The sequence below is a fragment of the Psittacula echo genome, assembly GCF_963264785.1.
Source record: "Psittacula echo genome assembly, chromosome: 21".
Lineage (NCBI taxonomy): Eukaryota > Metazoa > Chordata > Aves > Psittaciformes > Psittacidae > Psittacula > Psittacula echo.
The window spans coordinates 5735988-5751511 of record NC_137757.1 but is presented as its reverse complement, the minus strand read 5'-3'; the positions used below and the strand labels follow the sequence as shown (position 1 = coordinate 5751511).

General features: G+C 44.8%; 1 protein-coding gene across 1 annotated transcript; it reads right to left on the bottom strand.

Moving 5' to 3' along the window:
- Positions 1–2044: 2044 nt before the first annotated feature.
- On the bottom strand, positions 2045–14302 carry MTF1 (metal regulatory transcription factor 1). Its single transcript, XM_080632443.1, has 11 exons — positions 14223–14302; positions 13419–13883; positions 9197–9435; positions 8687–8818; positions 8081–8154; positions 7406–7539; positions 6556–6633; positions 5426–5528; positions 4313–4869; positions 3425–3491; positions 2045–2457 (listed from the first exon to the last, which is right to left on the bottom strand). The coding sequence occupies exons 2-11, from the start codon at positions 13830–13832 to the stop codon at positions 2069–2071; spliced, it is 2187 nt and encodes a 728-aa protein (XP_080488569.1). The 5' UTR covers positions 13833–13883; positions 14223–14302; the 3' UTR covers positions 2045–2068.
- Positions 14303–15524: the final 1222 nt, after the last annotated feature.

The window sequence follows — 15524 nt, the reverse complement described above, 5'->3', positions numbered from 1 at the left end:
TTTGTGTTCTACACAGCTCTTGCTGCCTTGCAACCAAACTGCATCACAAAACTAAGATGTAGAAGGAAAAAAAAACCAAGGGACCACCATCTCACTACCTTCTAGGGATTACCATTACAAGAACCAAACCTAGAACACTCTTAATCCGTGTTTCATGGATGCGGACCTTACTGCTGCTGCAGGACCCACATCCCCACGGCAATGCACACCAACACAGAGAGGAAACAATCAGCATGCTTCAGTTCCATTGGTGCCCCCAAGCTCATCACTGCAGTTACCAAAAGGGAGCACCTTGCCCTAGCAGAGTAAGATGACACTTCCCAGGCCCAAAGCCTTCTTTGCACAGCCTCTCCTCCCTCACATTCACCCTGATGGGACGTAGTGTCACCCTTCTGCATTTCACAGCTGGGAGCTGTCAGAGGTGAAAAGCCAATTCCATCCATGCTGCGGCAGGACGTTCACTAAGGCTACACAAAGCACATCACCAGAGGGTCAAAAAACCTGCCCATCATCCCACATCCTGGGGAGGTCTGGCTGCAACCAGAGGGTTCTCCCCCTCAGCAGGTACAGAGAGCAGCTTTGATCAAGTACAAAGGGTGAGAGACCTCTATCCACTGGGATTTTGCATTCCTAAATTTAGCGCGCAGAGACACTCCGCATTAAGTGGCTTACAGTCATTATCTTTGTATCTCACTAATGACAACGCTGTAAACTGAATAAAGACTATTTAATATTCTTTCCTTTAACACAAAAGGACTGACAGCCAAAGCCAGAAAGATGGATAGAACACTATAAAATTACATCTTTTAAAATAATGCAGCATAAATAAACCATTTAGAATGAGACTGCATTTATTGCAACATTACAGGCTTTTTGGTGGAAGGGGGGGTTTGTGGTTTATTTACCCTGAGTAGGTTAGAATATAGACTTTCAGTTTGATATGAAAAACTACTACGTCGTGTAACTTCTTTTAGTCAAGAAATAGCCCCGTGCACAAAAAGCTGGCATAGCAGTAGGTTGGAGGCAGATTCAGGCAGGAATCATAGAGCTTAACAGAAAACAAGGGAAGCGTTTGTGGACAGCTGAAGGACAGACCCACTGAATTCAAACTGAATTTTGGCTGAATCATTCTGAAGAGTTGCTCTTGACAAAAGGTGAGAGTAACCAGCAAAGGCACCATGCTCCTGATTAAACAGTCACAGGGATTAAGAGGATGACTTGGTTCTGAGCCAAAGAAACCAAGAGCAGCAGGCACCGACCTGACTACACCTGGGACTCACTGCATCCTTCAAAGAGAGGCAAAGGAAGCAGACTCTTGAGCCTGAGGAAGCAGGGGCTCCAGTTGTGTTTCCACCTTGTGAAACAGTGTCTGCCACCACCCTTTGAAGTCCTAATGCAATTAAATGAAGAGATCCATCAGGAGCACAAGGTACTTGTGCTCGTCTGAAATAAGCTCCCCAAAAGTTTCTGTAGGCTTTAGTAACAGTGTTAGTACAAAGCTCCCAACTCAGTGGTGTGACAATCACATTCCAATCAGATTGCACATAAATCATCTTCTACAATAATGCCATTTTCTACTACAGCAAATTCCTTTCCTGGGCTCCCCTTATAGTGCATGGTTAGTATCAGACAAAAGAGACGAAGAAAAACCATAGACCCAAAGAGTTGTAACAAAGACCCACTTGCTGCCAGTACCTTAATCCCAAAAATAAGCGATGTGCAATTGGAGACAAACTAAACCCCCCCTTTTCTTTTCAGAATCTTTTTGCACACGAGTAACCTTAACTTCTGTGTTCACATATGACAAGCAAAAGTGACAGACAGTGCAGCCAAAACAGTTCATATATAACTTAGCTTTTTCTTTTTTTCTTAGTTTTTTTTTTACCTTTTTTTTTTTAGATAGATTCTCAAAGATGGATGTACCTGGGACGTGACTAAGATGACATCTGTGAAGCAGAAATAAGCCACAAAACTTCCACAGAGGAAGGAAAAAGAATCGATCCTTCAGTTTCTGCTTCTAAAGGAGAGGGTTTTACCCTCCAGGTGCAAAGGAAAATCTGGAACATCTTCACTTAGAGAAGCTGTTATTCAAACCCATTTCTTCCTCACCCTGCAGTAGTGCTTCAATTGGAATTATATCAGATGGGGTTTCAGGGCTTTGGAGGGACAGGAAGTCCGATACATCCATGGCACTTAATGTTTCAGTCTGTGAGTCTGGAGGGTTAACTATCTGACTGCTCTGCCCACATGAAGGAGAAGGGGAAGAGGAAGAAAAGGTCTGAGGCTGCAGCTGGGGAGCTGGCTGCTCCAAAGCTTTTGAATCAGGAGAGGAACATTCCTTCTTAACAGTGGCTTTGTCCTTGGCAGAGTCTCGGCAGGCACACTGACACTGGCAGGCCTCCTCCTGCTTTATAATAATGACAGGAACACTGAGACCAATCTGCTGAACAGGGTTTCCTGAAGGTGAAACAGAGACAAAACACAATGGAACTACATCATTTCACAGCAGGGAGAGACAAATCCTCTTTGTTAAATTAGACTGTATGCGCCTTGCAGCAGAGATCACAGCTCACTTTCTCCAAGCACAAGGAATAACTCTAGCAGATGGTAAGTAAGAAAAATGTGGCAAGAACTCTGTTGACGAGCAACCTGTTCAGGTTGAACCCAGGCTCAGCACACTATGCCTCTTCTGACAAGCATTAGAACTCTTACAGCATCAAATCTAATAGAGTGACATTCAGGTATCCCAGTCCCTACGTACCAATCTTTGAAGATGATGATACAACATTACACCAGCAATGCTACTCCTTGACACCAACACAGGTATCTTACTATTCATTTTCTCTAGTCTGCTTTTCTTTCCCATCTCATTTCTCATGCTTCCTCCTCACTCTTCCTATGCTGCTCTGCCTGGCTTCCTTTCCTTAAGATTTACAGTTTAAACTTACCTGATGTCTCTTGACTCTGATTCATCTTTGCAATATAATAACATGGTGTAGGAACAGAACTTCTACAGTTGTTTCATTTTGATGAATCTCATGCATAGTGCTTACTAAAAACAACTGCTAAAGAACTGATGAAGTTTACTAATTCATTACCTGTTCCATGTCTTCATTCAGAAGAACAAAAAGACAAATTATGTCCTTGCATTTCTGTCTTTTCCTCTATACAAGTTCCATTAAAATACTACTTTTATGAACACTGGATCTAATTTATGATCTAATCCACAAGTTGTCACAGAAATTACTATGGGACAGATCTCAGCACAAGCCTCTGAGTGCATGGAAAACCTCAGAAGGGTAGAAATATGATAGGGTTTTCTTCAACATTTCTAGAATCAATAAATGCACCACAAATGCTGGTCAAGCCAACAGTACCATAAAGAAACAGAGAGAAAGAGGAGCAAGTTCAGTGTCCAGCTTACCTGTGTTGCCAGCTACTGGTAACGCAGTGGTAAAAAAAACCTTTTCTACTACTTTTGGAACTTGTGGCTTTAAAGAAAAGGGAAAAAGAAGAGAGAAAGTGTGAGTTGATTCCAATTCCATTTCTATTGTTCAAATTCTAAGCAGCTTCAAGCGAATGAAACAGCTATAAACATATTCCAAAGAGAACACACAGGAAACTAATCATAAATTATAACATTTAGCTTGGTTCTGTGCTAAAGATTGGCAGCAATGACCCCCCACACCACATGCTTATTAAAACAGCTTGTGGGTTCTGACAACCGAATGACTGAATTCAACAACTGCTGCGCTTGCTCATTCTGCTTGCACCCACAGCCATTCAGTCTCGACCATTTGCAGCTAAGAAAGCCCACAGATGGCAACAGTATTCTGCAAGATAAAACACTTTTAGTCTCAGCTACCCAGATTTAATGGAGAACCAGAAACATTCTGCTTTCCCAGAAAACTTCAGTATCTTTATCAGGCTACATCAAGAAGAAATAGATCACAAAATGCCTAGACACAAACTTTAGAGTCTTTTGTGCTTCTACTTGTCAAAAGTAGTAGATTTAAACCCACATACATTCTCAGGCCGTGTGGCACTCTGTCTGACACCAAACTGATAACTGCTGTGTCGAGTCTGTCACTGAGGAAGAGATTAAAGATCTCAATCTATTTTCTATTTCCTTATCTCTTTTAGGGGCTGCACTGGGGGCATGTTTATATATATTAACATGATAAGCATTATACAACACTGCATCCTGGTTTCTCACAGTTATCTTACAGTTACAGGTTTGATCCTCTTCCTTTTCAAAAGGACTCTAGGAGAAAATAAGATGATTCCAACTGCATGTAGTGGACATACTAACCATTTGTTCTTGGCTTTGCGGAGAACCAGTGGCACCATTTAAGATCCATTGTAAGTTTTGCTCTCCCATGACAATGCTGGACTGCAGAATAGCAGTGCTCTGAGAAGGAGTAATCGTTATAGTTGGATTACTGGTCAGAACAGAGTTCGCACCAACAGGCACAGTCTGAACGACAGCTGGCAGGGGCTCAGTGGCACTTGATGGTGTTGGGGCAGATGCCCCAGCAACCACTGAAAGTCCTTGCACAAGGGGTTGTGGTGGGGTCTGAGTATGCTGCAGGAAGTCTTGGTGACTGGCTGCAAACTGTGTGCTGTGAGGAACAGGCACTTCTGGGGATTGTAAAACAGTTGCAGGATTTCCAAATGCAGCTTGCTGTGAGCTGGTTCCTATGGAGGAGGAAGCAGCAGGGGCTGCTGAGGCTTGTAGTGCTGAATGTGAAGGCTCAGAGATGCCAAGCTGCAGTACAAGTGGAAGAGACAATGACGCCGAGTCTCCTGCAGAAGGCGGAACAGCAGTGACAGAGTCTGCATCGCCATTGAAGCCATCAATCAAGGCAGCTGCCAAAAGAAACATGGAAAAATAGAAATACATGACTTCCCATAAGATCTGAGTAAACTATCTTTTCAATGAACTTAGCAGAAATCCCTCAGCCAGTTGCAAAGTCAGGCATTATCACTTCCCATCTTCAGACAAGTGCTCAAAACCATGTAACACCAGGCAGTGAAATCAAAAAGTAGGTCCAAATTTGGGAAGCCAGTAACACTCACTACTACACACAAGCTGATCGGCCTCATTAGCTTCAAGAAGCCTTTTTATCAGCCAGTTTGTGCAGCTACATCAAGTGAGGAAGCTTGAAAAAGCACTTATGTGGAAAGCCCCAGAGCATCAGTGTCAGCATTGTATGACAGCATGCTGTAAATGCTCTGTCAGTTCCTCCATCACCATCCGAGCACTACACCCTCTATGAATACATTTCAATACTGAAGTTAAAAGTTCTGTTTGCTACTTAAGAGTTATGTGGGGCAGCAATCTTCTATCTGAAATGCTGAATTAAGTACAGAGGAGGAAAACTGTTAAAAAGCTCTCCTGAAATAGCACAGATACAATCTGTACCTGTCTGCTGACAGTCATCCTGATTTGCAGTGTGATCTGGGCTCTGAAACATCGACTCAAAGATGCTTGCTGGTGAGATTGTGCTAAGGTCTTGTCCATGTGTCTGGCAAATAGAAAATACAGAGGAAGGCATCAGATAATGTTCCATCTCAGGTCTCCATAAACTTTGCACAAATCCCACTCAAGTTGTGTACGAATGTCAGAAATACCTCTCCAAATAATCAGCCACCTTCACAAAAGGCAATGTATTTCACTCACCTAGTGTAAAACACCACTGAGCTTTTACTACCTACAATCAAATTTACCAACCTAATGAGCAAATCCTTACAAAAATAAGTCATTTAAAAGGAAAATACTTTCTTCTGCATCCACACTTTGTTTAACCCTTATTTCTGTCAGAAACATTGATTTGTTCTTGGCTATTTTGTGAAACCTTTTCTGAAGCAGAAACAAAATGGCTCTGCTTAGATCAGATCCTGGACTATGCACTGCTTGTCATCCACAGCGCTCTAGGATATATCAAAGTACTGCATGCTGCTTCCACATCAAAACACAACAGAATGACCCTGTCTCCTCAGTATTCAATTTCACTATGTCCCATTTAAGCTCAGTCAAGAGTTATGAATAAGCAAGAACACTGTTATGGTAAAATCAGATGCAGAACCTTTAAAAACCTGCTTGAATTAAGCACTGCAGTACTTTGGAGGAAAATCTCTCTCTTTCACTCAACTATGCTGAAATATTGGGGGTTTTGTTCCAACATTCCCAAAAGAACAGCAGTAATATGTCTGTCAATTTACAGGCTCAATAGGGTGTGTAAAAAACACATTTTTGTCAAGATTGAGCCTCCTGCAAACTGCCATGAGACACAGGAAATAAAGCAGCAGCATTCAGTACATCTAAACCAATCCTATCCAAAGTCACTTATGCTGTGGAAGAACTCATCTCCTCTATCTGCAGTAGCGAAATGAAAGCCTGAAGTAGAGCCTGCTGGAGGCCTGAACAGCTGAAACAGAATCCACCAGTCACACATATCTACTCTGCTGAGTTCTAGTCAACAGAACAAGCACCCTGCCAGAGAAAAGCAAAACTCAAATGATGGGTGAGGCAATTCCAGGGCAGTAACTCACTGGATTAGAGTTTTCCCGCAATTCTGAATCTGTCGATATGAGGCTTAAGTCACTCAGACAAAGCGAGTGGCTTGTATCCTGTAAAGAAGAAAAAGAAATGAAGTTACATATTTAGAAGTAGCATCAGAAATGTTTTTCATTACTTTCTAGACATACAGCTCTGGTCAGGCAAATTTTTTACCCGTGTGTGATCCAAATCTCAGTTCTAAACTCAAAGGAACAATATACTAAGCAAAGGAGATTCAGTAGCTATCAAGGATTCTTAACATCGTTTTCACATTGCTTCCAAAAATTTAAACAGCAAATCAGCCTATAGAAAATAAAAAGTTTAGCCCTTAACAGTTAGTATTTATTTCACTTCACGTACTTGTTACATAGTTCTGATCAAAACACAAGAACCTATAAGGGAAGCACGATAACACATCTAACTGCCTATAAACTCACGTCAGTATTTGACATATTCAAAGCAGCAGCAGCCCAAGCATTAATTTTAATGTGATTAAAATGAACAGACCAATTTAAATGAGCTTTTCTAAATAAAACCTGCTCACCAAATACCATGCGAGAAGTTCGGGAAATACTGATCCCTCTGTTTATTATCAACACGCTGTCAACACGGCATATGAGAATAAACCCTACACTGCCACCCTGAATGCCAGCAAGTGCAGGACTTCACCTGAGTTCTCAGTTCAAAACAGAGGCACCCATGGGAGACAGGGCACCAAGTACTCACAATTCTCTTTGCAAATCCCAGTCTTCAACATTATACCTTTAGACCAAAGAATTTCTTCCCCACAGTATGTTTTTGTCTCCACCTAATACAGAAGCATTAGGAAGAAATGCTACTAACCTCAGACACGTTGTTATTGGGAAGTGCATTATAGGAATGTCCTTTCTCGTGACCTTTCATGTGACTCTTGAGACTATATTGTGTACTGAAAGTCTTCTCACAGCCATTACTGGGACAGAAGAAGGGTTTCTCCCCTGTAGGCAGGACAAAACACATGTAACAGACTTACAAACATTGTATTAGACACGTACTTTTAAAGCACCTAAGAGATTAGTAATATTTCATACAAACAAGATTATTTAATGCCACATCATGCATTCAGCATTCTTTGGAGTCTTGCAGATAAAAGCTTCTATTTTACCATGTGAATTGACCAGGAACATGACGTTTCATTTTGACGCATTATTACTGATACATTTGTGAAACACGGTCATAAAATTCAAGACCTGTCAAGTATAAGTGGAAGTGCATAAATGGAATATTGGGAACTGCCCTGACCTGGGTGCAGGAGTTTGCACTTGGCCTTGTTAAACTTCATAAGGCTCACATGGGTGCACTCCTCCAGCCTGCAGAGGTCCCTCCAGATGGCAGCCCTTCCCTCAAGCATATCAACTGCACCATTCAGTTTGGTGTCATTCACATATTATATGTAAGCATAAATACATATTAGGATTCTGAGAGTTAATATAAACTGATTAAGTTCAACTCAAGAAGAAACAAACCCTTGGGACTTACCAGTATGTGTCCTAACATGTGTTTTAAGGTGGTGGCTTGCAGCAAAAGCCTTTCCACAGCCGTCATGCTCACATCTGAAAGAGGCATCAAAGAAAAGATAGCATCAGGCTTACCTGATAAGTTAGTTACAACCTTAGATCATGCTGTGCAACAGTCCCAGGACTCAGAAAAGCAGGCCTAAGCTAATCTGTTTTGGTAATCAGGCATCTCCCAACAGCTCCTGTGCATGCTCTACAGACCGTAGCAGGGCTTTGCATAGGACTGTAAAATCCAAGCATGAAATCAGTCTTTGAAGGGGGCCTCCTTCATGGAATAAACCCTGCATCACAGCAGAGCAGCAGCAATATGTTTCAAGAACATGCTCGCTGTGGCACACATTTAGGTTTGAAAAATAGCTCGACTATTCTTGTCTTTGAAGACAGTCATTTCACCCACTTCTCCAGGCAGCTGAGGGAGCTCTAGAACAAACATGCTCAAATGCCAGCCGCCTTCAGCTCTTTTCTCCCAAGAACAGCTTCTCATTCAGGACAGTCAGAGCTGCCTTTTGGCACAGGCAGCCCATTACACAAGTCCCACAGAGATAAAAATTGCCATCCAGTGACCTACCGAAATGGCTTTTCTCCTGTGTGTGTTCGAATGTGCTTCCTCAGGTCACTGTGCGTTGTGAAGTATTTACTGCAGCCTTCTGATTCACAGTTAAATGTCTTCCCTGTGTGAAGCCTCTGATGTGCTTTCAACCTAAAAAGGATGCGACCAAAAACCCTGGATTCTATGATTCAAGACTATTGTAATATAAATAAGCCAAGTATGTCATCACAGACTCTGTCATCCTACTCTTGGCACAGCATTTCCACATTTTGGGAAGATTTATATTCATATCTGTACCCAGCAGAAGCATAACAATTTCAAGGTTGGGCTGGACGGGGCTTGGAGCAACCTGGTCTAGTGTGAGGTGTCCCTGCCCATAGCAGGGTGGTTGGAACCGAATGATCTTAAGGCCCTTTCCAACCCAACCCATTCTATGATTCTGTGATCCAGACACAAACAAAAAGCAGATGCAACTTGCAGAACAACAACAGCCATGTCTACGAGAAGAATTAAGCAGAGACCTCCTACCTGTACAGTGTATTGAATGCCTTTTCACAGCCCTGCACATCACATTCAAACGGCTTTTCCTTAGTGTGCACTCGAACGTGGATTTTGAGGCTGTAGGAGGTAAGAAAGGCCTTGCCACAGCCTTCTTGATTGCAGACAAAAGTGTATTCCCCACGATGGGTCTTTTGGTGAGTGCGCAGGTTTCCGGCAGTGCTGTAGGTGCGTGGACAGCCCTCAAAGGTGCACTGGTACCTCTTCACCTAAGAGACAAAATGCTGCATGCTTAACCATTCTTAAGCATTTCTGGAATCCAGACAGGGTAGGTCTGCAGTTAAACATCAAAGACAATGAAAGAGATTTTGACCCCAAAGGAAAAAGAACATTTAATGATCAGATAACTCAGTATTTCTGCTTCACCACCTGAGGAAGGGGTGGCACACATTGGAAAGCAGGCTGACCTTATACAATAATCATCTAATAGAAGAAGGGAGAAAGGAAAAATGTGATTTGAAAGTTTCTAGCTAAAAATCTACTAAAACAGTGGGAAAGCATGCTAAGAGGCTATCAAACCTATCCACTATTCCCATGGAGTGTCTGCCTTTCACCTGAGTGCTTCCAGCAGAACTACTTACTTGTGGAGGAAGAAGACAAGGGAAAACGTACATTCACAACCTGGCCCTCAAAAGCACAGCCTTGTGTGCTGAACCTCCATTAACACCTTGAATGAGAGCTACAGTTTTCACCATCTCCTATGGCCTACCCGTCAGTCCATTTATTACTTCATTTTACCTCAAAAGCAACCTCCATTGTGCTTTGCTGCTCTCTCTTGTGGTTACTGAAATAGGCAATGCCTGAAGTGTAGTGAATCCACCGGGATTTCTCAGCCAGCTATCTGGATCACCAGGAAGCAATTTTACACTGAACTTGATCTCATAGCCTTCCAACTACTGCAACAGGCAGCGAGACCACGCAGAAGCTTCCAGTGTGCCAGTCCTAACACTTAATTAAATCTCATTCTCTCTTGTGAAGTAAAAGGAATAACCATCTGATATGCCTGAATAAAATTAGCTTGAACGTTAATTATCAGCCTTTCATTTGTCTGTTACAGTTGAGAAACCTTAACATCTAAAAGTGATTACAGAGCCCAAGAGAGGGCTTGGCAACTCATACTGGGTATAATTTGGGTTCTAGGCAGCTCTCCATAAGGAAAGAGAAATAAATAGTCTCTCGGTTACTTCCAACTTGTTTTGTAGGGGACAAAACTGCCAGTAGGACCCCTTTAAGAATGCTTTATAAAATCTGAGTATATAGGAGTTGAGTAAGCTCTGCTATAATCTCCTGTTGATACCGTGACAAACAGCACCATGAGAAGCACCATACAAAGAAGGAAACAGTGATTTCACTATAAAGCAACTTACCCTTGGTTTATACCACAAATGAGGTAAAAGTTATCACTAAATACCCCAGCGTTACAATACAGTTACAACATCATTTAGAGGTTTGGTTGTGTTGAGTCAGCCAAAGCCCAACAGCAGAGACCAATAAGAGACAGCCACAAGGTCAGAAAGTACATTTTATTACAGGAGAAGAGGTACATTATCTTCACCAGTGATCACCCGATCAGTCCAATTCACCTATCAGGGCTGAAGTCAACTTCCCTGTTCCAGTTTTAAGGCAGCTGGAAATTAACACTTTCCATGCTGCACTATGGGATGTTCGCCACTGTACTTCCCATAACGCACAAGGGATCTGAACTACCTAAAAATCAAGTGAGGAGTCTGTGAAGCTTTCTAGGTGTTTCTATTTAGGTCTAGAAAGTGAAATAAAAGGAGAGAACTAATTCTAGATGAAGGATTGGTTCCTAGATGCTAATGCATGTCTTTAAAGGAAGATGGCAGTACCACTTTGAGTTTCAGGGCCTGAAGTAGGCCAGAGGCCTTGCAGCCCTTCCCCTTTAGTCAAAGGCCAAGTCTGTTATTTCCTAAGTCGTTTTGAGAAGGATGCTGCAGACAGAATCAGTGCTACCATCACATTTTAGGCAAAATTAAAGCAGTAAAGCATTTAATCCTCTTTTCCCATTAGGAACATTAGCACATCAGAGAAGCACTGATCACACACATAAATTATGCAGCTATTGACCACGAAAGCCTCATGGTTACAGCAGCAAATACTCAAGAGTATCCCTGTACACTTGCAGCAACAAAAGAGGCACATGGCAGCACAGGAGAAGCCACAGATGGGTATGAGGAGTACAGGAACAAGCTGCTTTCAAGACAAAGGACAATGTGCTGTCTCTCCCAGGGAGATGCACCAGGGGGAAGGTAGGAAAGCTGTGATTAAGCATTAACTTAGAAGTGGGAATTAATTGTCCAGTAATCAAAAGAGTAGCAAAAGCAAAACCTGTCACACTGTGCCAAAGTCTCCTTCAACTGTTCAGTTTGCCCCTAACTTATCCCGAGTTGAGGAGATTCCCCTTCAATTGCTCCTTTTTTCTGTTATCATTGAACAAAATAATGCATTTGAAACATAAGACTCTGATCACGTTTATTCTCACCCACAGAATTACAGTGAGGGAAGCAGAATATAACAAGAGGAAGTTGAAGGTAATATAAGCAGTGTAAAACTATCTTTCGCTTCATAAACATCTAACACTGCCCCGAAAACTGAAGACTTTAGAAGAGTTCTCTCAAGTGTTAGAACCCTGACAGATGTTTTGGAAGTACCAAGGAATTGGACTGCCGACTTTTAGAGATGTGGCTCATCAACATCTGAAGGCTTTGAAATGTTTTCTTCCCCATCTCCAGACAACTCACCAAGCATCTGGAACAGCAGGGCCAAAGAGGGGTTTAATGATGGAGGAGTGCCACCTATGCTTATTTCCACTGCACTCAAATAACAACCTCTCCACTCCAGAAAACTAACTCAAGACATGGAAAATAAATTCATTTCATTAGGAAATTCCAGGTCTTACAAGCTCCCTTTTTTAATAGGGGAGGTGACGAAATAAAATCTGTTTAATTACATGTGCAGTCACCAATGCCTGTTGAGCCAGTACACGCTGTTCTCAGACACTACTGATTACAAGCTTATTATCCTACAAAAAGAAAAGCACTGACGTGACTAACATACAAAATCAAGTATTTCAGCAGCTCAGAACATAGGATACAGCAGCTGCTGATCTCAATAACAACCAAGCAGAGTTCCTTATACTGACACGGGCTTATTGGACAAACCTCAGTCCTGAAGTCCCATGATTACAGAACCAACCTCCTCCAGCCCCATTTCCTCTTTGCCAAGAAAGTGCTAACAAAGGTTCCCTGCTAACCTGAATTATTCAGTGTTCAAACGCAGCTTCCTTTCTCAGCAAGGGTCTCATTTCTGCCATCCTCTCTTACACTCAGTATCAGTTACACAAGTAGTTGATACTTCCACCACTGACACCAGCAGGGACATTTGTACAGATCATCCTTTATTTAACTAGGAAGGGCCAAAAAAGGAGCACAAAGTCATCGCTGTGTTGATATTTCAGTCAGCTTCACATTGCTTTTGCACCGAGAAAGTGAGAACACCAAGTACACGCCCTCAGCACTTTGCATGCAGACAGAATCCATTAGGGAACCAGAACTGAAAGTAACTGCCATTTTATATGTGTAAGCTGACTTAAGAGTTCAAACAAGAGCAGATGCTGCTTTAAAGCTTCCCTTATTTTCCTCAGTTTATTTTCACAGTTCAACTACCACCACCAGTCTGGAAGTGCAGCCAAGGCCTCAAGAACGTGGTTAACCGAGAAAAAACAGAGTTTGGGTTATCCATGAAGACAAGAAATAATCACCCAACCAAAAGAATAATAAATGACCACTGAAGTTACACACGTTACTAACACAGCCGTAGTCTCAATACCGTGCTCTCCTGCTGTCTATCACGTCACCACATGTCAAAAAGGGCTTCCTACTGCTTCCCGAGCAAGCAGCAGGATATCTGAGTGAAAACTGATGACACTCACAGCTTTTTTCACTGTGGGCAGCAGCTCTGCCTACTAGCACAAAGCATTACTGAGTGTACCATGGATCTAATGGAGTGTAATTCATTCCACTCCACAGTAACCTTTAAGAACAAGGAAACCTTCTGACTGCCTCCCAGCAAACAGCTTTAGAAAAGCCCCACATTCTCAAAGCACTTAAGGCCACCAGGTGAAAAGCACTCACAATACAAATCACATTCAAAATCATATTTAGCTACTTACTTCTTTAAGCTTGGTTTCAGGGCATTCAGACTGCAAAGTGAGCGTTGCTCCTTCGATATTTCTTGGCATAGGAGTTGAACCAGGATTTATTGTCAGGTGAATCTGATCTGGAGAAATAATATGTTGCACATAACCCTGGGACATTCCTTCATGATCTGCTATTAAATGAAATCCTTCTTCATGACCCTCTGGTAAGAAAGGCAAGTGATCACCACACTGTCCTTCATCCTCATCATCTTCCAGCACGCTGTGGTCCTGCTCTATCAGAACAGTCGTCCTGTCATAGACCGTCCCAGACGATGAAGAAACCAGCCCGTTTTTATCAGCAAACCTCATCATATTGTCATCTTGGGTTAAATCGTCTTCCTCCACTTCGTAGTAGATAACGTTGCCTTCGGGACTGTTCTCCCCCATGGCTCACCGCCTCTCAGTGCGATATCGTGCACCTACACCGCAGCGACTCATCTGCAACACAAGCACGGGCGGGGGGGGAGTCAGGCTGCTCTGCCCCGGCCGGGCCCCCGCTCCTCTCGCAGGCCCAGCGCCCGGGCAGAGGCCCCGCGGCCCCGGCCGCACGCCCAGCCTCAGGGCGGGCGGTGCTGGAAGCGCCGGGCCCTGCGCCACGGCCCCCGCCCGCGGGCTGGGGAAGGTGTCCCCTGCCCGACCGCGGCGCTCCCCCCGCCCGGCCCGGGCCCGCACTGCCCCGCCGAAAGCCGCCAGCGGGGCGTGCGCGGGCCCGTGGCGCCTCCCAGCCCGGGCGCGGAGCCGCATCCCCCCGGCTGCAGCCGGCCCCGCCGCGCTCACCGGGCTGAGGGCAGCGGCGGCACCTCCTTCCCCGCCCCGGCGGCACCATGATCACCAGAGCACTCACTTCCGCTTCCGGCCGCGCGCCGCCCGACGGGAGCGCCGCGCCCACCGCGGGGGCTGGCGGGAAGGGGAGGGGCCGGGTCCTGAGGTGGCGGTGGGGGAGCGCCCGGCAGCGTTAACGGTGATCGATAGCGGCAGCGTTAAACGTGATCGATAACATTGTTAACGTGATCAATAGCACCAGGATACAGTCACCCGGTGGGAAAAGAGCACAGGGGAAAAGGAGCTGCTGGAGAGGGTGCAGCGGAGCCCACAGGGGTGCTCAGGGGTCTGGAGCGTCTCTCAGGAGGAGAGGTTATGGGAGCTGTGGCTGTGCAGTCCATAGAAGAGCAGCCTGAGAGGGGATCTCCTCAATGCACATAAACCATGGAATCAACCAGGCTGGAAAAGCCCCTTGAGGTCATCCAGTCCAACCCTTACCCCAGCACTGCCAAGGCCACCGCTGACCCATGGCACTGAGGCCTCGTCTCCACGGGCTGTGAACACTTGCAGGATGGTGCCTGCAGCCCTGCCCTGGGCAGCCTGTTCCAATGCCTGAGCACCTTCTGGGGCAGGAATTGTTCCTCAGCTCCATCTAAACCTGCCCTGGTGCAGCTTGAGGCCGGTTCCTCTTGTCCCATCCCTTGTTCCTTGGGAGCAGAGCCCAGCCCCTCCTGGCTCCATCCTCCTCTCAGGCAGTTGTAGGGAGCGATCAGGTCCCCCCTGAGCCTTCTCTTCTCCAGACTGAACCCCCCAGGTCCCTCAGCCCTTCCCCATCACACTGTGCTCCAGGCCCTGCCCCAGCTCCACTGCCCTTCTCTGGCCCCGCTCCAACCCCTCAATGTCTCTCTTGTAATGAGGGGCCCAGAGCTGAACCCAGGATTCGAGGTGCGGCCTCACCAGTGCCCAGTGCAGGGGCACAATCCCTGCCTTGGTCCTGCTGCCACACTGGTGCTGATCCAGGCCAGGATGCTGGGGGCTTCCTGCCTGCCTGGGCACAACCTGCTCATGTTCAGCTGCATCAATCAGCACCCGCAGCTTCTTTTCACTGAGCAACTTAACTCAAAGGTGCGTGCCAGGAGGACAGAGCCAGACTCTTTCCAGTGGTGCCCAGTGACAGGACGAGGAGCAATGGCCATAAACTAAAACACCGGAAGTTTCACCTCAACATGAGGAAGAACTTCTTTCCATTGAGGGTGGCAGAGCACTAAACCAGCCAACGTCCACAACAGGCAGATCACCTGATAAAAGGCACTGAGA